The 15175-nt window shown below is 50.2% G+C and overlaps 1 protein-coding gene across 1 annotated transcript; it reads right to left on the bottom strand.

Annotated features, from left to right (window-relative positions):
• Window positions 1-2644: 2644 nt before the first annotated feature.
• SOX10 (SRY-box transcription factor 10) lies at window positions 2645-11951 on the bottom strand. Its single transcript, XM_010711090.3, has 4 exons — window positions 11820-11951; window positions 10316-10744; window positions 5446-5711; window positions 2645-5138 (listed from the first exon to the last, which is right to left on the bottom strand). Exons 2-4 carry the CDS (start codon window positions 10723-10725, stop codon window positions 4429-4431), a joined length of 1386 nt encoding a protein of 461 aa, XP_010709392.3. The 5' UTR covers window positions 10726-10744; window positions 11820-11951; the 3' UTR covers window positions 2645-4428.
• Between the last annotated feature and the right edge of the window lie 3224 nt (window positions 11952-15175).

Here is a 15175-nt window from a genome sequence, read left to right as displayed (position 1 = left end):
TACTTCGGCTTCAGAAAGATTCCAGCCCATCTTAAAACAGGAGTGCTGAGACACCTCCATTGCTTCTCCCTAGACAGTTGGGCCTTTGTGCCCTGAGCAGGTTGCTGTGGAAACCTCCAATTTCCTCTCTGGCCAGAGCTGGCTGTGGGTCTTCTCAGGAGTATCGCAGAGCAGCTCTCATCAAATCACCTATTGTTTCCCTGCTCCTGCTGCTTATCAGTGATGGGGATCCCCTTTCAGTGGCACTGCCCCAGCCGGAAGCACAGTCGCCAGTGACGGTCCTACTAGATCAGTAGTTGTAGGTTAAATTGCTGCTCTTGCCACTCATGTTGCTGTTCTCTGGTGTGCAGTGGAGCTGACGGTCCTTGGTGCGTGGGTTCTCTCAAAGCATCTCACTTACATGAACACCAGAAGCTCTGACAGTGGCACAGCAATAGTTAAATTCTAGAGTCCTTTTCTGTAATCCATAGCGTGATGACAGATTGGTGATTTGTCCCATTAATGTCCCTTCATTCTCACTTCTGACGTGCAAGGAAAAGAAAAATGCAGCCCCTTGCTGAAATCAAAAAGTTAGGTGGATGCATTAAAATCTTGGAGGGCTTCCAGCCAGCTACTGCTTAGTTTTCACATCTTAATTGTCTCTTCTCCTAGGTTCTTCCTCTGAGCTCTGGAGCAGAACACTCTCTGTAGCAGGTGATCTTATTAAAAAATGCACCTGTTGTTTCTGATTTACATTGTTTTTCTCTTTGCAGAGCTACAGGAAGGATTTTTCCACCTAGTTAGTGCTTGTTTGAAGCATGCATTCTTTGTGCTGTATGTGTGGATCTGTATCCCAATGGGAGTGTGAATGCACCTGCCTGGGAACTTAGCTCATATAACCAGCCATGTATGTCATCCTCTTACTGCTCCCTGTAAGAACACCCTCCCTTCCACCCTTCCTTTGTTGATCTGTGCAGGGATGCAGTGTGCACAGGAGGGGGAGGCAAGAATGCAAGAGTTGAGTGGGTCTCTGGGCAAAAAACTCAGGGGGAATATGGAGATGCCTGCAGGTGTGGGAAGGGGATTGACCCCAGGGAACGTAAGTGCTTCCTGATCCAGGCCATCCTTACTAAGAAAAGGTTAATTTGCAGTACTGTGGCCTTCAGCCTTCTCCCCCCACCCTCTGTGGAATCCTTTAATCACGTTGGTGTGGTGAAATTTCAGCCCTGAAATGGTGCCTTTGTGCAATCGTTCTGGCGTCCGCCATGGAGCGCGGGGGTCGTTTTCTTGTCCTTTTTTTTTTTATTTTTAAATGGCCTCTTTGTTCCCTGCCCGCCTCCCCTCCCCAGCCTTGCATCTGTATCAGATACGATTAAAGGGATAGGGAAGGATGCTGGGCCAGCTCCTTCTTGGCTGCAGGAGGATTGGTTAACCCCTCTGTTACCAGCGGTGTTCTACTTGTGGGGGCACTCTTGGAGAGGAGGCATCCCCTTCCACTGGAGAATGGTTGATGTGGAGCCCTCTTGCTTTCTTTGTTTGAAGAACTGGAAAAGGGTACGTGTGTATGGTTAAGTACTTTCTTCTACCAGACTTCTGTTCACCCACACCATGGTCTTTCTTCTACTCCTGTGATCAGCTCTCCTGCTCTAGCTCTGCCATGGCTCCCTTTATCCCCTCCACATGAATCTGCTCAGCAGTGCAATAGTTCCCATCTGGACCTTTCCCACAGCCCACAGTTTGGGGTAGAGATTTCTCCTCTCCATTGAGTGGTCACAGTCCTATTTTGCATGGAATTGTTTAGATTGGCATCACTGTTTTTAGATGTCGTTAACCCATTGGCACTATAAGGACCTCATCCAAAGTGTGCTGAGTGCTCTGCGTTTCCTAGATCTTCTGCTTATTCTACTCACCTATTAAGTGTTCAGTGAACATAAACTCACAGAATAGATCATGCTTTTGCTTTGAAGCCTTGGAACCTATTAAATTTTGTGGAGTTTTTTTGTTCAGTGTAATTCTATCTTGTTTCCATTGGCCTTGAGAGATGTTCTCAAGCAGACCAATATCCCCTGCACATATTCTTTCCTCAACTCTTCAGAACTCCTAGGATCTGATGACCAACATGTTTTCTTTCAACAATAGGTTACATACCTCTATTCTTGATTGCACTCTGTATGTGTGTATTTATGTTCTTACCTCTGGAAAACAAGAGGAGTTGAGTTTCTACAAAGAAATGAATGGTTGCTTTCCAAAATACATCATTTTCTAGATGTGGGAAAGATTTTTGTGACTGCCTTATGACAACCTAGAGGTGAGGAACTGAGAGGAGGATCTCTGCACTCCTGTAGATAATGAATAATGAAGCTACAGAAATTCTTGGGTGACGTACATGCAAAGCAGTGCTCTTCATGGCATGGGCTGAGTTTTAGCTTAGGAACAGCAACCCATGGAAGAAATGACTGGAGCTGGCTTATGAACAGGTGAGTTTTGTTTCCATGAAAGAGCACAGTAAGCCAGTTGAAGCTGTGGCTGTGTCCTCTGAATGACGGGCCAAGGAGAGCCATTCATGGGATCTGTGTGGTGGTGTGGTGACATGTGACAGATTTACTAGAGGGAAAAAATCAGTCTTTCAGGAAAGCGGTGGAAAAAAAATCCAGAGACATGAAAATGAAACTTTTAAGTTTATTATTCCATATGTTTAATGCAGAGTTAATGGTGCTAGGACAGCATAGAGATTGGGGAAAGGGAGCAGGGGGAGGAAGGTGCTACTTGCATAAATAAGAGGACAGGGCTCAAATAGGTTACATGCGTACAGGGAACAAACATTCTATGTGATCTCTTCAGGCACCACAAGGAGAAGTCATTCATAGCTAAGGGAGGTGGGAAGGACATCTGACATCATATCAACGGAGGGAAGCAGTGACACGAATCACAGTTCACGTTCGGTCGAAGTATTTTATCTTTCTAGACTGAATTACCCGTTAGGAGGTCCCACAACACATCTTTGTGATCAGTTGTCAGGAGTCACTTTTTCCTGCAGCAGCTTCTTGGCCAGTTCACTTCCTGGCAGGACATACCACCCAGTCCTGGAGGTGACGAAGGAGATTAAGTAGGCTGTCCTCAGGAGATGGGCTGAACAAAAGGGGTTGATCTGACTGCAAGAGCTGCTTGTTTCCAGCTTGAAACCCAGAGGTGAAAATGAGTTCTGCACATAAGTATTGTTCTTTTCTCTGTAGTCATCCAGTATTGGGTGCATATCTACCTTGCTTATATCCACAAGAGTATCTTTCCATCCTGAGCGAAAGTAGGAGGGAGGTGCTGACAGATTGCGATAAGGTGATGAACAAATGAGCAGCAATGAACACCCCATTGGCCTGAGTTTGGAGCAGTGTCCAAAGTGAGTATTGGATTATTGGAACTACGTCTGGGTGCTGGCAAGTGCATAGTAGCTTTCTTGATGCCTTCACGTTTTCAGCAGACACAGTCCAATGTTGGAGGAGCAAGGACCTGGTTTACTGAGAGATTGTTGGGATACTGAAGAGATTGGGAAGGACTGAGATGCCAGAAATCTGAGACACAAGTGAACAATAGAAATTAAATTGTAAGAAGAGAGGATTCATCCACAGCACCTGAATGATCCACAGATCCTTCCCCATCTCTTCTCAGCTCCTTACACAAACATGCATACACACATACAGGCTATGATATGAGAAAGGCTAAGGCTGACAATGCAGTTCCTGAATCCTCTGCACTGTTCAATCAAGCCTTATAAAATCCATGCATGAGGGAGTGTGGGATTAAACAGATGGGACAGAGGAAAGAGGTGGGGAGAAAAGCTATAGCGTGCAGCTTGGAAATCAGCAGGGAAGCAAGCATAAGTTGGTCTTCCAGCAGGGATCAAGATTCATGCATGTGTGAATCTTAGGCAGGACTGCTGCACAACACTGATGCAAGGAAGCCGGCCATGCCATCCTCCCATCTCCTCCTCCCATGACATGTTCATCAAGGCTGAGCAAGCACCCTTCACCCGCAGCAGCTGACAAAGAGTTGGCCATGGTGGCCTTTTGGAAACACTTGCTAATGTGCTGGAGGAGGTTGGGGAGGGGAAGGAAAGGACAGTCTTTCTCCTCTTACAGTCCAGGGTGCGCACAACGAAGCCCACCACGGACCCGTCACTCCATGTCTTGAGTCTTCCTCATCTAGAAGGCCAGTAAGGTCTTGCAAGCCAGTTGTGTGGCCTGCGTGAAATCGGTACAGGGCGAAAGGACGAAAAACCTTCCTGTAGGCGGGTGAGCCAGCGATAGCCGGGGTCAAGAAAGGCACTTCCAGATACTCAGTGGGTTCTGGTGGCTGGATGGTGGCACTGAGTGACCTCGGAGTTCGGAGGCTCTTCTGCCCGTGCGGATTCTTCGGAGCCTTTCCGTCGCTGCTTTGGTCACTGTTCCCCATTCCCTATGGTCTAGAGAGAGTCGTATACACAGGCTGTTCCCAATGTGTGGGACTATGAGACTGTGGCACGGAGGGTGTGGGGTCAGAGATGGCAGTGTAAAGAGGACGTTGGGAAGGTCCCATATAGGAGAAGGCAGAGTAGAGGCCGGAGGCTTGGCTGGAGTGGCTGTAGTAGGGTCCCGAGGGCTGGTGATCAGGATAGTCAAACTGGGGCCTGGAGATGGAGGGGAAAGCCGAACCATAGTGGGGCAGACTCAGGGATGTGTAAGCTATCTGGGAGGTGGAGGGTTGATCGGTGTAATGACCTCCAGGGGCAGACCCCTCCGTTTTCACCTGGGCCTTGGAGTCCACCACTGGTGATGTGGTGGCGGACAAGGAGACTCCGTGCTGCTTGGAGATCCAGGCTGAGTGTCCACTGGCTGCAGCCAGGGCGCTCCCAAGGCCATAGCCAGCAGCCGCTGCGTAGCCCCCAACATGGCCTGGGTGGCCGGCGTGTCCGTTGGGTGGCAGGTATTGGTCGAATTCGTTGACATCAAAGGTCTCCATGTTGGACATCACTTCATGGCTGATCTCCCCGATGTCCACATTGCCGAAGTCAATGTGTGGCTTTCCCCCTTCCCCTAGGGAACGCCCTTCTCGCTTGGAGTCAGCTTTGCCTGCCTGTAGCTCGGTCTTAGGGGTGGTGGGAGGAGTGGGAGGGCCGTGGCTCTGACCTGCGGTGTAAAAAACATTTTGAGGAGGAAAGAAAGACAAGAAGTGAGTTACTGCTTTACACCTGGACAGCAGCACACATCAACTCTGCTCCTCCCAGTAAGCCATGATAAGCAAGGAATGATATCCAACCTGACCAGAGGAATGCAAGTGCTCTAGAAATAAGGGCCTGTCACTATACCACCGACTCCAACAGTGTTTGTCAGGTCATGAGCAATGTGAAACATATCCCTAAGGTGATGGCTTGTTTTCTTGAGCTTCCCAGATTGTTGTCACCTACCAGCTTGTTCATGGAGCCATGGGACTCACCTGAAGAGTGCTCCGGGTGCCCATCAGACATGGGTGACCCTTCCCCAGGATGCCTGTGGTCCAGGTGGGTGTTCTTGTAGTGAGCCTGGATAGCAGCAGCCCCGCCAGCCTCCCCCTCCACCTGGCCCTCGCCCTCGCCCTGCGTGGCCTTGCCATTTTTCCGCCTCCGTGGCTGGTATTTGTAGTCGGGATGGTCCTTCTTGTGCTGCATCCTCAGCCGCTCCGCCTCTTCAATAAAGGGACGCTTATCGCTTTCGTTCAGCAGCCTGCAGGGCCAAAATGGTAAAAAAACAGGGGAAGGAGAGGGGCAGGAACATCAGAAAAAGAATCACAATATCCCAATTAAGCTCAACAACATCACTTATCTTTTAGTTTCAACCCCAAAGGAAAATTTATGGCTCTATTGAGCACAAATGACAGTGATTGGTGTTGGCAGCTGTAGGCTGAAGCATCCAGCTCTTCTTACTGCAAAAAAACAAATTCTACGTCACTAGACCTTGTAGAAATAGATGAACCATGGTCTCTGTATAAAAGATGTACAAATGTGAGGTCCTCTGTTCTCCTGCCTGATCATGAGCTGCTGTGGGTAAGATAGAATCTCCAAAGAAACCATGCAACATGCGGACAGGACAATTCAGAGAAACCAACTTCATTGCTCAAGGCTCTAACAGATTTCCACTTGGAAACACTTGAGTTTAATTTTACCATTTTCCCCTCAAATATTCTTGTGACTCAAAGTCATACTGCTTCTGATCAGAGAGCAGCGCTCTGAAAAGGGATCCATCTCGTTGTACTACTGCTGGGCACACAAATGGCAAAATATTTCACATTCATGAGATGCCCACCCCTTTTTCCTCCCAACAAAAGAATTGCCTGGGGATGGGGATGAACCAGCATCTTGGTACTCCTTAAGCCTTTAGATTTAAATGTAACTTATTCTGCTCAACTGAAAGCATTGTCATAGATAGAAAGGCCTGGATTGATCTGAAAAACTGAAGGTAAGAGAGGAGGAGTACGCAGGTAGAGTTACGGAGGAGGATGAAAGGGTTCAGCAGCCAGTGACTGGTTTTTGAGCACCTTTTGGCCATCTGTCAGAAGGTGTGTGGCAGTCCACAGTCCATTACGGTGCTGACCTGGGTTCACTCCAGGCAGCCTGAGAAGGTCACGGCCGCACACTGCATTCCTCCACCTCCTTAATCCTGCAGCTTAAAGCAACTGAGCCACTGTGAATCCAGCGCCAGCTTTTCTGTTCTCCTCCCACCACTCTACACCATGCTCACAGCTCCAGGAGGGCTCTAATCCGTCTGCCAGTGCTGCTTCAATCTGCCTTCCATGGTGTCTAAAGGACAGCCTGTCCAAGGCATCAAAGACTGGGAGGCAACCTCACCTCATCCTTGAAAACAACCCTTCTCCGTGGGAGACGATGAAGGGACAGTCCGGTTGGATATCAGGAAAAGGTTTTTCACCAGAAGGTGATCAGGCCCTGGAACGGGCTCCTCAGGGCAATGCTGACGGCACCAATGTTACTGGAGTACAAGAAGTGTCTGGACAATGCTCCCAGACCTATGGTCTAATTTTTGAGTGATCCTGTGTGGAGCCAGAAGTTGGACTCGATGGTCCTTTATGGGTCCCTTCCGACTCGGGGTATTCTATGATTCTATGAAAGGAGAGAATGGAGGCAAACTGCACCCTTACAACACTTCTCTACATGGCAGCTGGGCTCAGGCTTCTCTACACTCCCAACACAGGTAGTGCTAAACCTAATAAGATGGCTGGAAATGGAAGGTCTCATTTTACATAGGTATCATTTGGAGGAAGAGGCTGGATGTTGAACAGAGGAGATGAGCAGTGGAGACCGAAGCTCAGCCTTGCATATCTGCCTCCTGGAAAAAGAGTCACTTGAGTCTGCACAGAAGCCAGCTCCCTGCCCTCTGTTGGTGCCTGGACTCCTCACCTCCTCTCTTCTGGCCAGCAGCCTGCTGGCAGTGCCACTAGCAGGACAGCAGGAAGTCTACTCCCTGTGCCTTTGTCTTCTTCCCCAGCCTGCCTGCTCCCTCCTCCCTCTCACTGGGATCAGAGCTCAAATCGGCTTTAGCAAAGTGAAACTGGTGCGAGCAGGCAAAGGCCAGGAGATTTGGGGGATTTGGATTTCACTGGTTTCCTGCCCTCCCCCTCTGCCCCCCATACTCCTCCATCAACAATGCAAAAGAATCTTGCATGAGCAGAGAACATATGGATCACGGAGCAGAGCCTTCGTGGGGCTTAACACAGCCACCTCCACTCAGCCCGACACCAAGCACTCACCCCTGTGGCACCTCACTTTGGGAGGAGAAAGAGGAGCCAAAGTCTTCCGTCCCGTCTTTCCCATCTTTCCCTTCCACCACTTGGCATCATGCCGGGCTGCCACAGCCTGACCCCATCCCAGGGCTCAGCTGCCGATGAGTCAGGGCGGTAGGGATGGGATCTCCTGGTGCACGGCCAGGGATGGTTGGTCCTACACGTCCACAGCCCTGGAGCTCATGGGCATGACCCCATCCCTGGCTCTTTGCCTTGGTGAGGTGCAGGAAATGAGGGAGCTGCCACTCCCATACAAAGATCTCTTCATAGGCTCTCTGTGCTGCTCCCTGCAGCCCCACTGTACCCCTTCTTCCCAACTCCCGTCTGGTTTTGGCTCCAGAGTTGTTGCTGGCCGGCACGTTGGCTTAGAGTCACATCGCACCGACATTTTCAGCAGCCTGCCTCCATTTGAGAGCTGCTCCCAACCTGCCCCGGGGGAGGAAGGCAGCCAAGACGAGCTTTCATCAAGCATGGAAACCCTCCCTTCCCCTCCTCCTCTTCTTCCCCTCACCCTCCATTTTAGCACATTCACTTCTTCATCTGCACCCTTCGCATCCTAAGTGGGCAGACTGAGGAAGGTGAATGGGACCATTACTCCTTCCCCTTCAGCCTCTCAGAGGACGTTTGTCCACACGGTAGGGATGCGGCAAGCATAGTATTAGGATACTGGACCAGTCTTTAAGAGGATTTTCGAGGCTCTGCCATCCCTACCAATCGCCGATCACTGGCACTTGCCTTAAAGGTCTGCAGGCAGTCTCCGTGCTCATCAGCTCTCATTCCCTGCACTGCTAATGCAGCCCCTAATTGTATAAGCTCACAGCAGCCTATGTGGAAATAGAATTTGTCACCCATACTGATTCACAGACAGTATACCTTCAGTGTACAAGGAACCTAATTGGAGAGCAACCCAACTGCACTATGGCTGAGAATCTTGGCTCAGGGCTGCAGCCCTGGTAACCTTCAGGCTTTGGTTGGCTGATTCTTGTCCCTAGTTCCACAGAAGGGCACACGTGTGCCATCCTAGCTAGCTCAGATGCCAGCCCTGTGGCTATACCCATAACCCAGTCAGTACAGTCTCGTATGGGCTGGCACAGCTTGGGGAGCTGCATTAGCCCTAGCAGCAAAGACGTGGGAAGGAGTTATGTCCCAGTACAGGAAAAATATCTTGAAATAACATTTTGGGAGCAAAACAGGGTAGATTTGGACAGCACCAGAAGGTGCTGCGAAGCAGAGAAATGGGGCAGAGTGTGAAGAAGGTGATCGGTTCATAAACAAACAGAAGAGGACACCAAGGTGTGGCTGGTGGAAACAGCTGTCCCTGGTGGGGACAACAGATGCTGGGAGGGATAGATGAAACCAGTGGGCTACCAGAGTGAAGAGAAAAGAGCAGTCCAGACCTTAGAGCTACGGGTCCAAGCTTCACTTGAGGTCAAAGGCTGGTGGCAGAGTCCAAGGGTGGAGCAGAAAATGGGGTAGAGGAAAGGAAAGTCAGTGGGAAGAAAGTAGGATGAAGTGAAAGAGAGAAGATATTTGCCTTTGACTACCTAAAGAAATCCCCTTGCTTGAGTTATTGAGAACACATTGGTGGGCCAGGATAAACAAGTGAATGCAGCACAGGAAGAAAATGATGCCTAAGGGCCCAGTTCTCTCTTGTGGACCAGGAGGTTGGAGTCAGGAAGAGACCTTCTGGCCAGGGCATGTCTGGGGAAAATGTCTTGTGGCCCATCAGAGGCAGAAATCTTCCTCTCATACAGTGCTGTCATGGCAGAAAAGGGAATGAGAGAGCCCCTTAACAGTGGGCTGATGGCCATGATGTGTGTTGATTGGTGCAAGGCAAGGGGGTGACACTGTGGGGGGCTAGCAGCAGAAAGTTTAACAGGTTGATGGCATTACTGTTATAGACAGCCTCATGAGGACAAAGTGAGGCCATCAAGGCACTCATGAGCCACAATATAGCAGGGTCTCTCCTTGCCTATCTCTTCCCTCTGATGGCCTCACTGCATTTGCACAGCCTGCCAATACCAGGACCACCTTGGGAAGGATGGGAGGAGGGATCAGATGGGAGACCGTCATTCTTGGCACTGCTCAGAAGTTTCCCCTGCTGGCATGGGACCCAAAGTCAAATGGTCCTGGGGCAGCCACAGTTGAATTATGGTTGATGGGGCTCAGACCAGATTCTGTTTATGCATAATTTTGCTCAGCAGAGGGTGAGCCAAGGAGACACTATCTCCCCTGACCATCAAGTACAAGAGGATCAGGATAAGTGTCATGATCAGAAACAACAGGGAAAATCAGAGGGAAAGAGATGAAAAAGAAAAGTGTGAGCTCCATTTGGGATGGTGATGAGCTCTGCTGAGGAAGCTTTCACTACATATACAGGGTATAGAACTCTTCCCCATTCTCCTAGCTGCTGGCTGTACCTTCTGTGGGCATCTTCCAGTAAGGAAGCAGTGGCACAAGAGACACCCCTCCACCCTCCCCACCTCCATCTTTTCTCCTGATCACCAGGACACCCTCACACACCCTCTCTTACCTCCAGAGCTTCCCCAAGGTCTTACTGAGCTCAGCATTGTGGAGGTGCGGATACTGGTCAGCCAATTTCCTCCGGGCAGCCTGCGCCCAGACCATGAAGGCGTTCATGGGCCTCTTGACGTGGGGTTTGCTCTTGTTACTTCCATTGACCCGAACAGGCATGGGTACCAGGGTCCAGTCATAGCCGCTCAGCACCTGGCTGACCGCCTCACGGATACAGACAGGGAACTTGTCGTCATCCGCCTCCGAGTCTTGCTGCTCCTTCTTGACCTTGCCCATCTCCCCATTTCCAGAGCCGGTGAGGTGTGGAGAGTTGTCCGACGCCATGGATGGTCCTGGTGAGAGGCAGTGGTGGTCTTCAGAACCCACTGGGCTCATCTCCACCTCCGACAGATCTTGGTCATCAGCCATGGTCACTTCCTTCTTCTCACTGGGGAGGGAAGGGAGGAAGAGAAAAACAAAGGAAAGAAAGGAAACAAGAAGAAGGAAAATAGAGAAAAGGAAAAGCAACCACCAAATCCGACTGGGACTCCACACTCCGAAGAGCAGACCACGAGACAGGGGCTGCTTGATAAAAGCGCAAGCAAAGCAATAGCCGTGCACACCGCAAAACCCGTGATCGATGGGGGTGGGGATGGGTCAGGGCCCTGATCCATCGGGAGCTCTTATCTCTGCAAATGCCCCAAACTGGCATGTGCAGAGGGGACGGTGGCAGCTGCCCAGCTGTGCCAAGGAATCATAGAATCATAGAATCATTAAGGTTGGAGTGATCACTAAAAACATCTAGTCCAACCGTCAACTCATGCCTGCAACCGCTCTATATCATGCAGGATAGTGGGTTCTGGGGACCCCACAGAGATCCTGCCTGCTTCCAGATCTCCACAGGGGATAAACCAAAGGGACAGATCTCCCATCTCCTATCCACCTCCAGAGCCACAGGAGCAATAAGAGAAAGTGCAGCGTGACACGCCAGTGCTAGCTGCTCTTGGAGCAAAGACCTAAATCACATCCGCTTCGTGTCCCCAAACACATCCTTGTATATGTATATGTACATATAAATATGTGTATACATATACATATGCACTTACATAGCCAGATGCAAACACACACATAGTTCAACTTGAAGAGAAGCCCAGGACCTGAGCTGTCTGCCCTGTGCACCCCTTCTCTCTCACTGTCTGCAGTCACCTCTCTAAGTCCCTGCCGCAGCATCACTGTCCTCTGAGTTGAAAAAAAAAAAATAGCTCTAAAAATAAAGCCCCCCCTTTCCCACAACATCTCTCTCCTAGACAGAAGTTAAAAGGAGGAAAGAAAGAAAGAAAGAAAAAATAAGAAGTTACAAAAAAGCACGCCTCTTGTTTAGCTGCAAAAGTCAATGCGGAGCAAAGGCTGCTGTCACTCCACTTTCAAGGGATGACATGAATCTTCGCTGAGGAAACTGAAAAAGTGGCAGAAAGTGCAAAAAATAAATGTGCATGCCAGTGAGCTCAGGTAGGAAAACTTACGTTGCTGGCTGGTGCAGGCAGCAAACCCTGTGAAGGCTGCAGCTCTTGTCCCAGTGCCCCCCTGTTCTCCCTCCAGCTGTGGGGCGTGCTGCCGGGGAGGTGCTCAGGCAAGTGCCATTCCTGGAGGGAGGCTTGGTTTTTACTAATGCCCCGGCTGGATGCCTCTTGCTGGCTTTGCTGCTTAGCACCGGGGGAGGGAAGAGTGGAAGGTGGAGCCAAGCATTGCTCAGAGCCAGGACACAGTCAGGGCTGGTGGGGAGGGGATGCTGCAGCCCCCCACCCCAACTCAGCATTCACTGCTTTCCCCCAGTGGGGGTAGAGAGCTCGATCCCAGGGGACTGGAGTTGCTGGGCACAGGGAAGGATGTGAAGTGGTGCAACCCAGGGCTGGGCTCCCCTTCCTTACCCCCGCCACCACTACGCTTGTAGTATCCACGTCCCCCAACATGTCTCCCTATCATGGAGTCCGGTGGGGACCCCAGTGCACTGCAACAATCTGGCTCAGGATATAATGGGGTCAAAATACTGCAGAAAGAGCTTCCTGAATATGGAGAAGGCCATGCAAGAGGTCAGGAGCATCCTGAGGATGGAGGACATTAGGTCCAGAAGAGCACTCTGCAGAGCAAGTCATGCCAGCTTGAACCTACTTAGGACTCTTGCACCCTAAAGATGGGGTCCTTACAACATCTCCATATCTGTGGAGTCTCACCAAGATGACCAGGCTGAAATTCCTTGGCTGTGTTGAATTGCTCCTGAAGGCAAAGATGAGGTCTTTTCAAATATGAGGACTATCTCATAGTCATTCACTCCTTGTTGCTCGTGCACTGGAACACATACAGATTCTAATCATACAACAGGTTACAGAATGTTCCCACAAATTCTTCCATTTTCTAGTTTGCTTTCCTTCCCAGATGCATGTGGTTGTTGGCTTCTTCACTTCCCCTTCTCACTGGGGATAACAAAGAGCAGTGCCAATCCTGTAGCCATGAGAGATCACCCATGAAATTCTGACAATCTCCCCAGATCCTCCTGAGTCAGCAAGGAGATAGATCTAGCTGCTGTCCCAGCTCTTTGCTGGAGAGCCAACCTGAAGGTGCAAAGCAAGAAAATGCAAGGTGAATGACTGTGACCCAGGGAACAAAGTTCAAAGGATTTCAAGAATATTTTCAGCTTTTGTAGCAGATCTTCACTCCCCAGCATGTTTGTAGTAGAAAGAACGATGCAGCCCCAGGAGGTAATGGAGATGTTCCAGAACTGTGTGGATGTGACACAAAGGACGTGGTTGGTGGACATGGTGGGGATGGGCTGACGGTTGGATTAGGTGATCTTACAGGTCTTTTCCAATGTTCAATATTCCGTGATTCATTGTAATACCCCACAAAAACCCTGGCTGGCACTATTTGAAACATAAGGGAGCCAGACCCAAGGATGGTGCTGAACATCTGAGCTAACGCACTCAGAATCTAGTATTGGTGCCGTGCTTCCTTGACCAAAGCAGCAACTGGTGAGCCACAAGCCTTACAGGATGGGACAATCTCTCCCACCAAGAGAGATCCCAGCTTCCAGGCCAGATGATATCCATGGCCCACTGGATGCAGAATCAAGGAAGCCACTAAGCTCGTGGCATCTTCAAGGAAAATGAGCCTCTGCTTAACTCCAGCAAGATAGCAAATGGTAGAGTTCAGGTTTTCCTCCAAGTCACCAGAGTCTAGGTGAGCAGAAGAATGTCTGATCCTCCAACTCCCAACTGTGGCAAGAAAGAGCAAGCCAGGAAAGAAAGGACTTCAGTAACCCACAGGACTCTGAACCGCAGTTGGCCCCACTGCTCTCTGTCCCCACCAGGGACAGGAGCTCTTACATCCCTGCTTTGGTGTACAAGACCTTTTTTGAATTCTCTTTCATCCATGATTCATCTCTTTCCTTGTGCTATGAAAACAGAGACACAGGAAAGCAAGCTGTGGCAGAACATATCTCTACAGCAGTGGGAAGAGGCGTGATGATTCTGTTCAGCTGAGGCAAAAAGACACGGAAGAGGAGAGGAAGAGGAAGAGGAGAGGAAGGGAAGAGGAGGGGGGGGAGGAGAGAGGAGATCTCTTGTTTCAGGAATCACAGGGCTGGCATGGCTTCATCAATTTAAGGCTTCCTTATAACTGAATCTGGGAAGTTCTCATATAGCAGGTTTCATTCTCTTAGTTTAAGCTTATATTACTGTGTGGCTGAGGTGGTCTAAGTATTGGGTAGCCCATAAAAAGAGACAGTCTTTTGCAGATGCAGGATCTAACAGTGAAGGGAGTCAGTTCACCAGCTGGAGACCTTCCTACACCACAGATTTCCTGTGTCACCTTGTATAAATCTATTATTTGTGCTCCTTGAAATGCAAATGTTGGAGGGTGCCACTTGTTCACACAAAAGGCATATCAGGAGGGCAACAGGCAGAACTGAGGTGGGAAGGGGATTTGTCCTACTACTGTAGGTATTTCTGCATCCATGCTGGGTGCATAAAGCATCATCACAGGAGCAGGACCCAGCTCAGTAGGGTCTCAATGTGAAGACCATGTTGGTGGGACATCAAGGACAAACTCCACTGAGTTTTCTAGGGAGGAACATTGCTGGATGATTGCACCCATGGGAAAGGAGGGCTAGGAGATGAGAGTCCTACAGGAAAGAAGCGAGGAGAAATGAAAATAATAGCTTGGAGAAGGAAAAAAGGCCAGAGGATGTCCACTGGGAGGTTTTGGTGTCTGCTCTCAGCCACTTGTGGGTGAGGGACCCCAAAAACCTGGCGTGGTTGCACCCCAGCAAGCTTCCCATCTGCGAGACAGGGCCAGCTTTTGTCCTGTGCCCAGCCTGGGGGCACAGCGCTGGTATTGTCCCAGGACTGCCTGGGAAAATGGGAGGGGTTCCCCATGAAACCTTTCCATAGAGCAAAACAGCGTCAGAGCTGGGAATGGGGGGGTCAGGGCAGACACCAGAAAAAACACACACACAACGGGCAAACAATACCGGCAGTGTGCTGAGGGAAAGGGAGACCCATGAATTGGGAGTTTGATAAGGATTTTCTCCCGCGCGCACCCGCTCTCTCAACAGCCCCTTCAGTTTTCCTGGCACCCCCCTCCTTCCCCTTGCCTGCTTGCTTGTTTGGGCCTCAAACAGTGCGCTGCCTTTGTTCGGGATACAGGTGAACGGCCATCATGTGATTCACGCACACGCGCGCGCGCACATAAAAAGGTTTTTCAGAGCGCCCAGCTCGCCTCAGACCCGAGGACGGGAGAGGAGACCTGGGCTGGGAGCAGCAGGGAGAGCACCCTTTCCCATGGAGGTGGGTGCATGGGGTATGTGGGTCTTGGGGTCAGGGTG

The sequence above is a fragment of the Meleagris gallopavo genome, chromosome 1 (genome assembly GCF_000146605.3).
Source record: "Meleagris gallopavo isolate NT-WF06-2002-E0010 breed Aviagen turkey brand Nicholas breeding stock chromosome 1, Turkey_5.1, whole genome shotgun sequence".
Taxonomy (NCBI): domain Eukaryota; kingdom Metazoa; phylum Chordata; class Aves; order Galliformes; family Phasianidae; genus Meleagris; species Meleagris gallopavo.
This window is presented reverse-complemented; position numbering and strand designations above follow the sequence as displayed.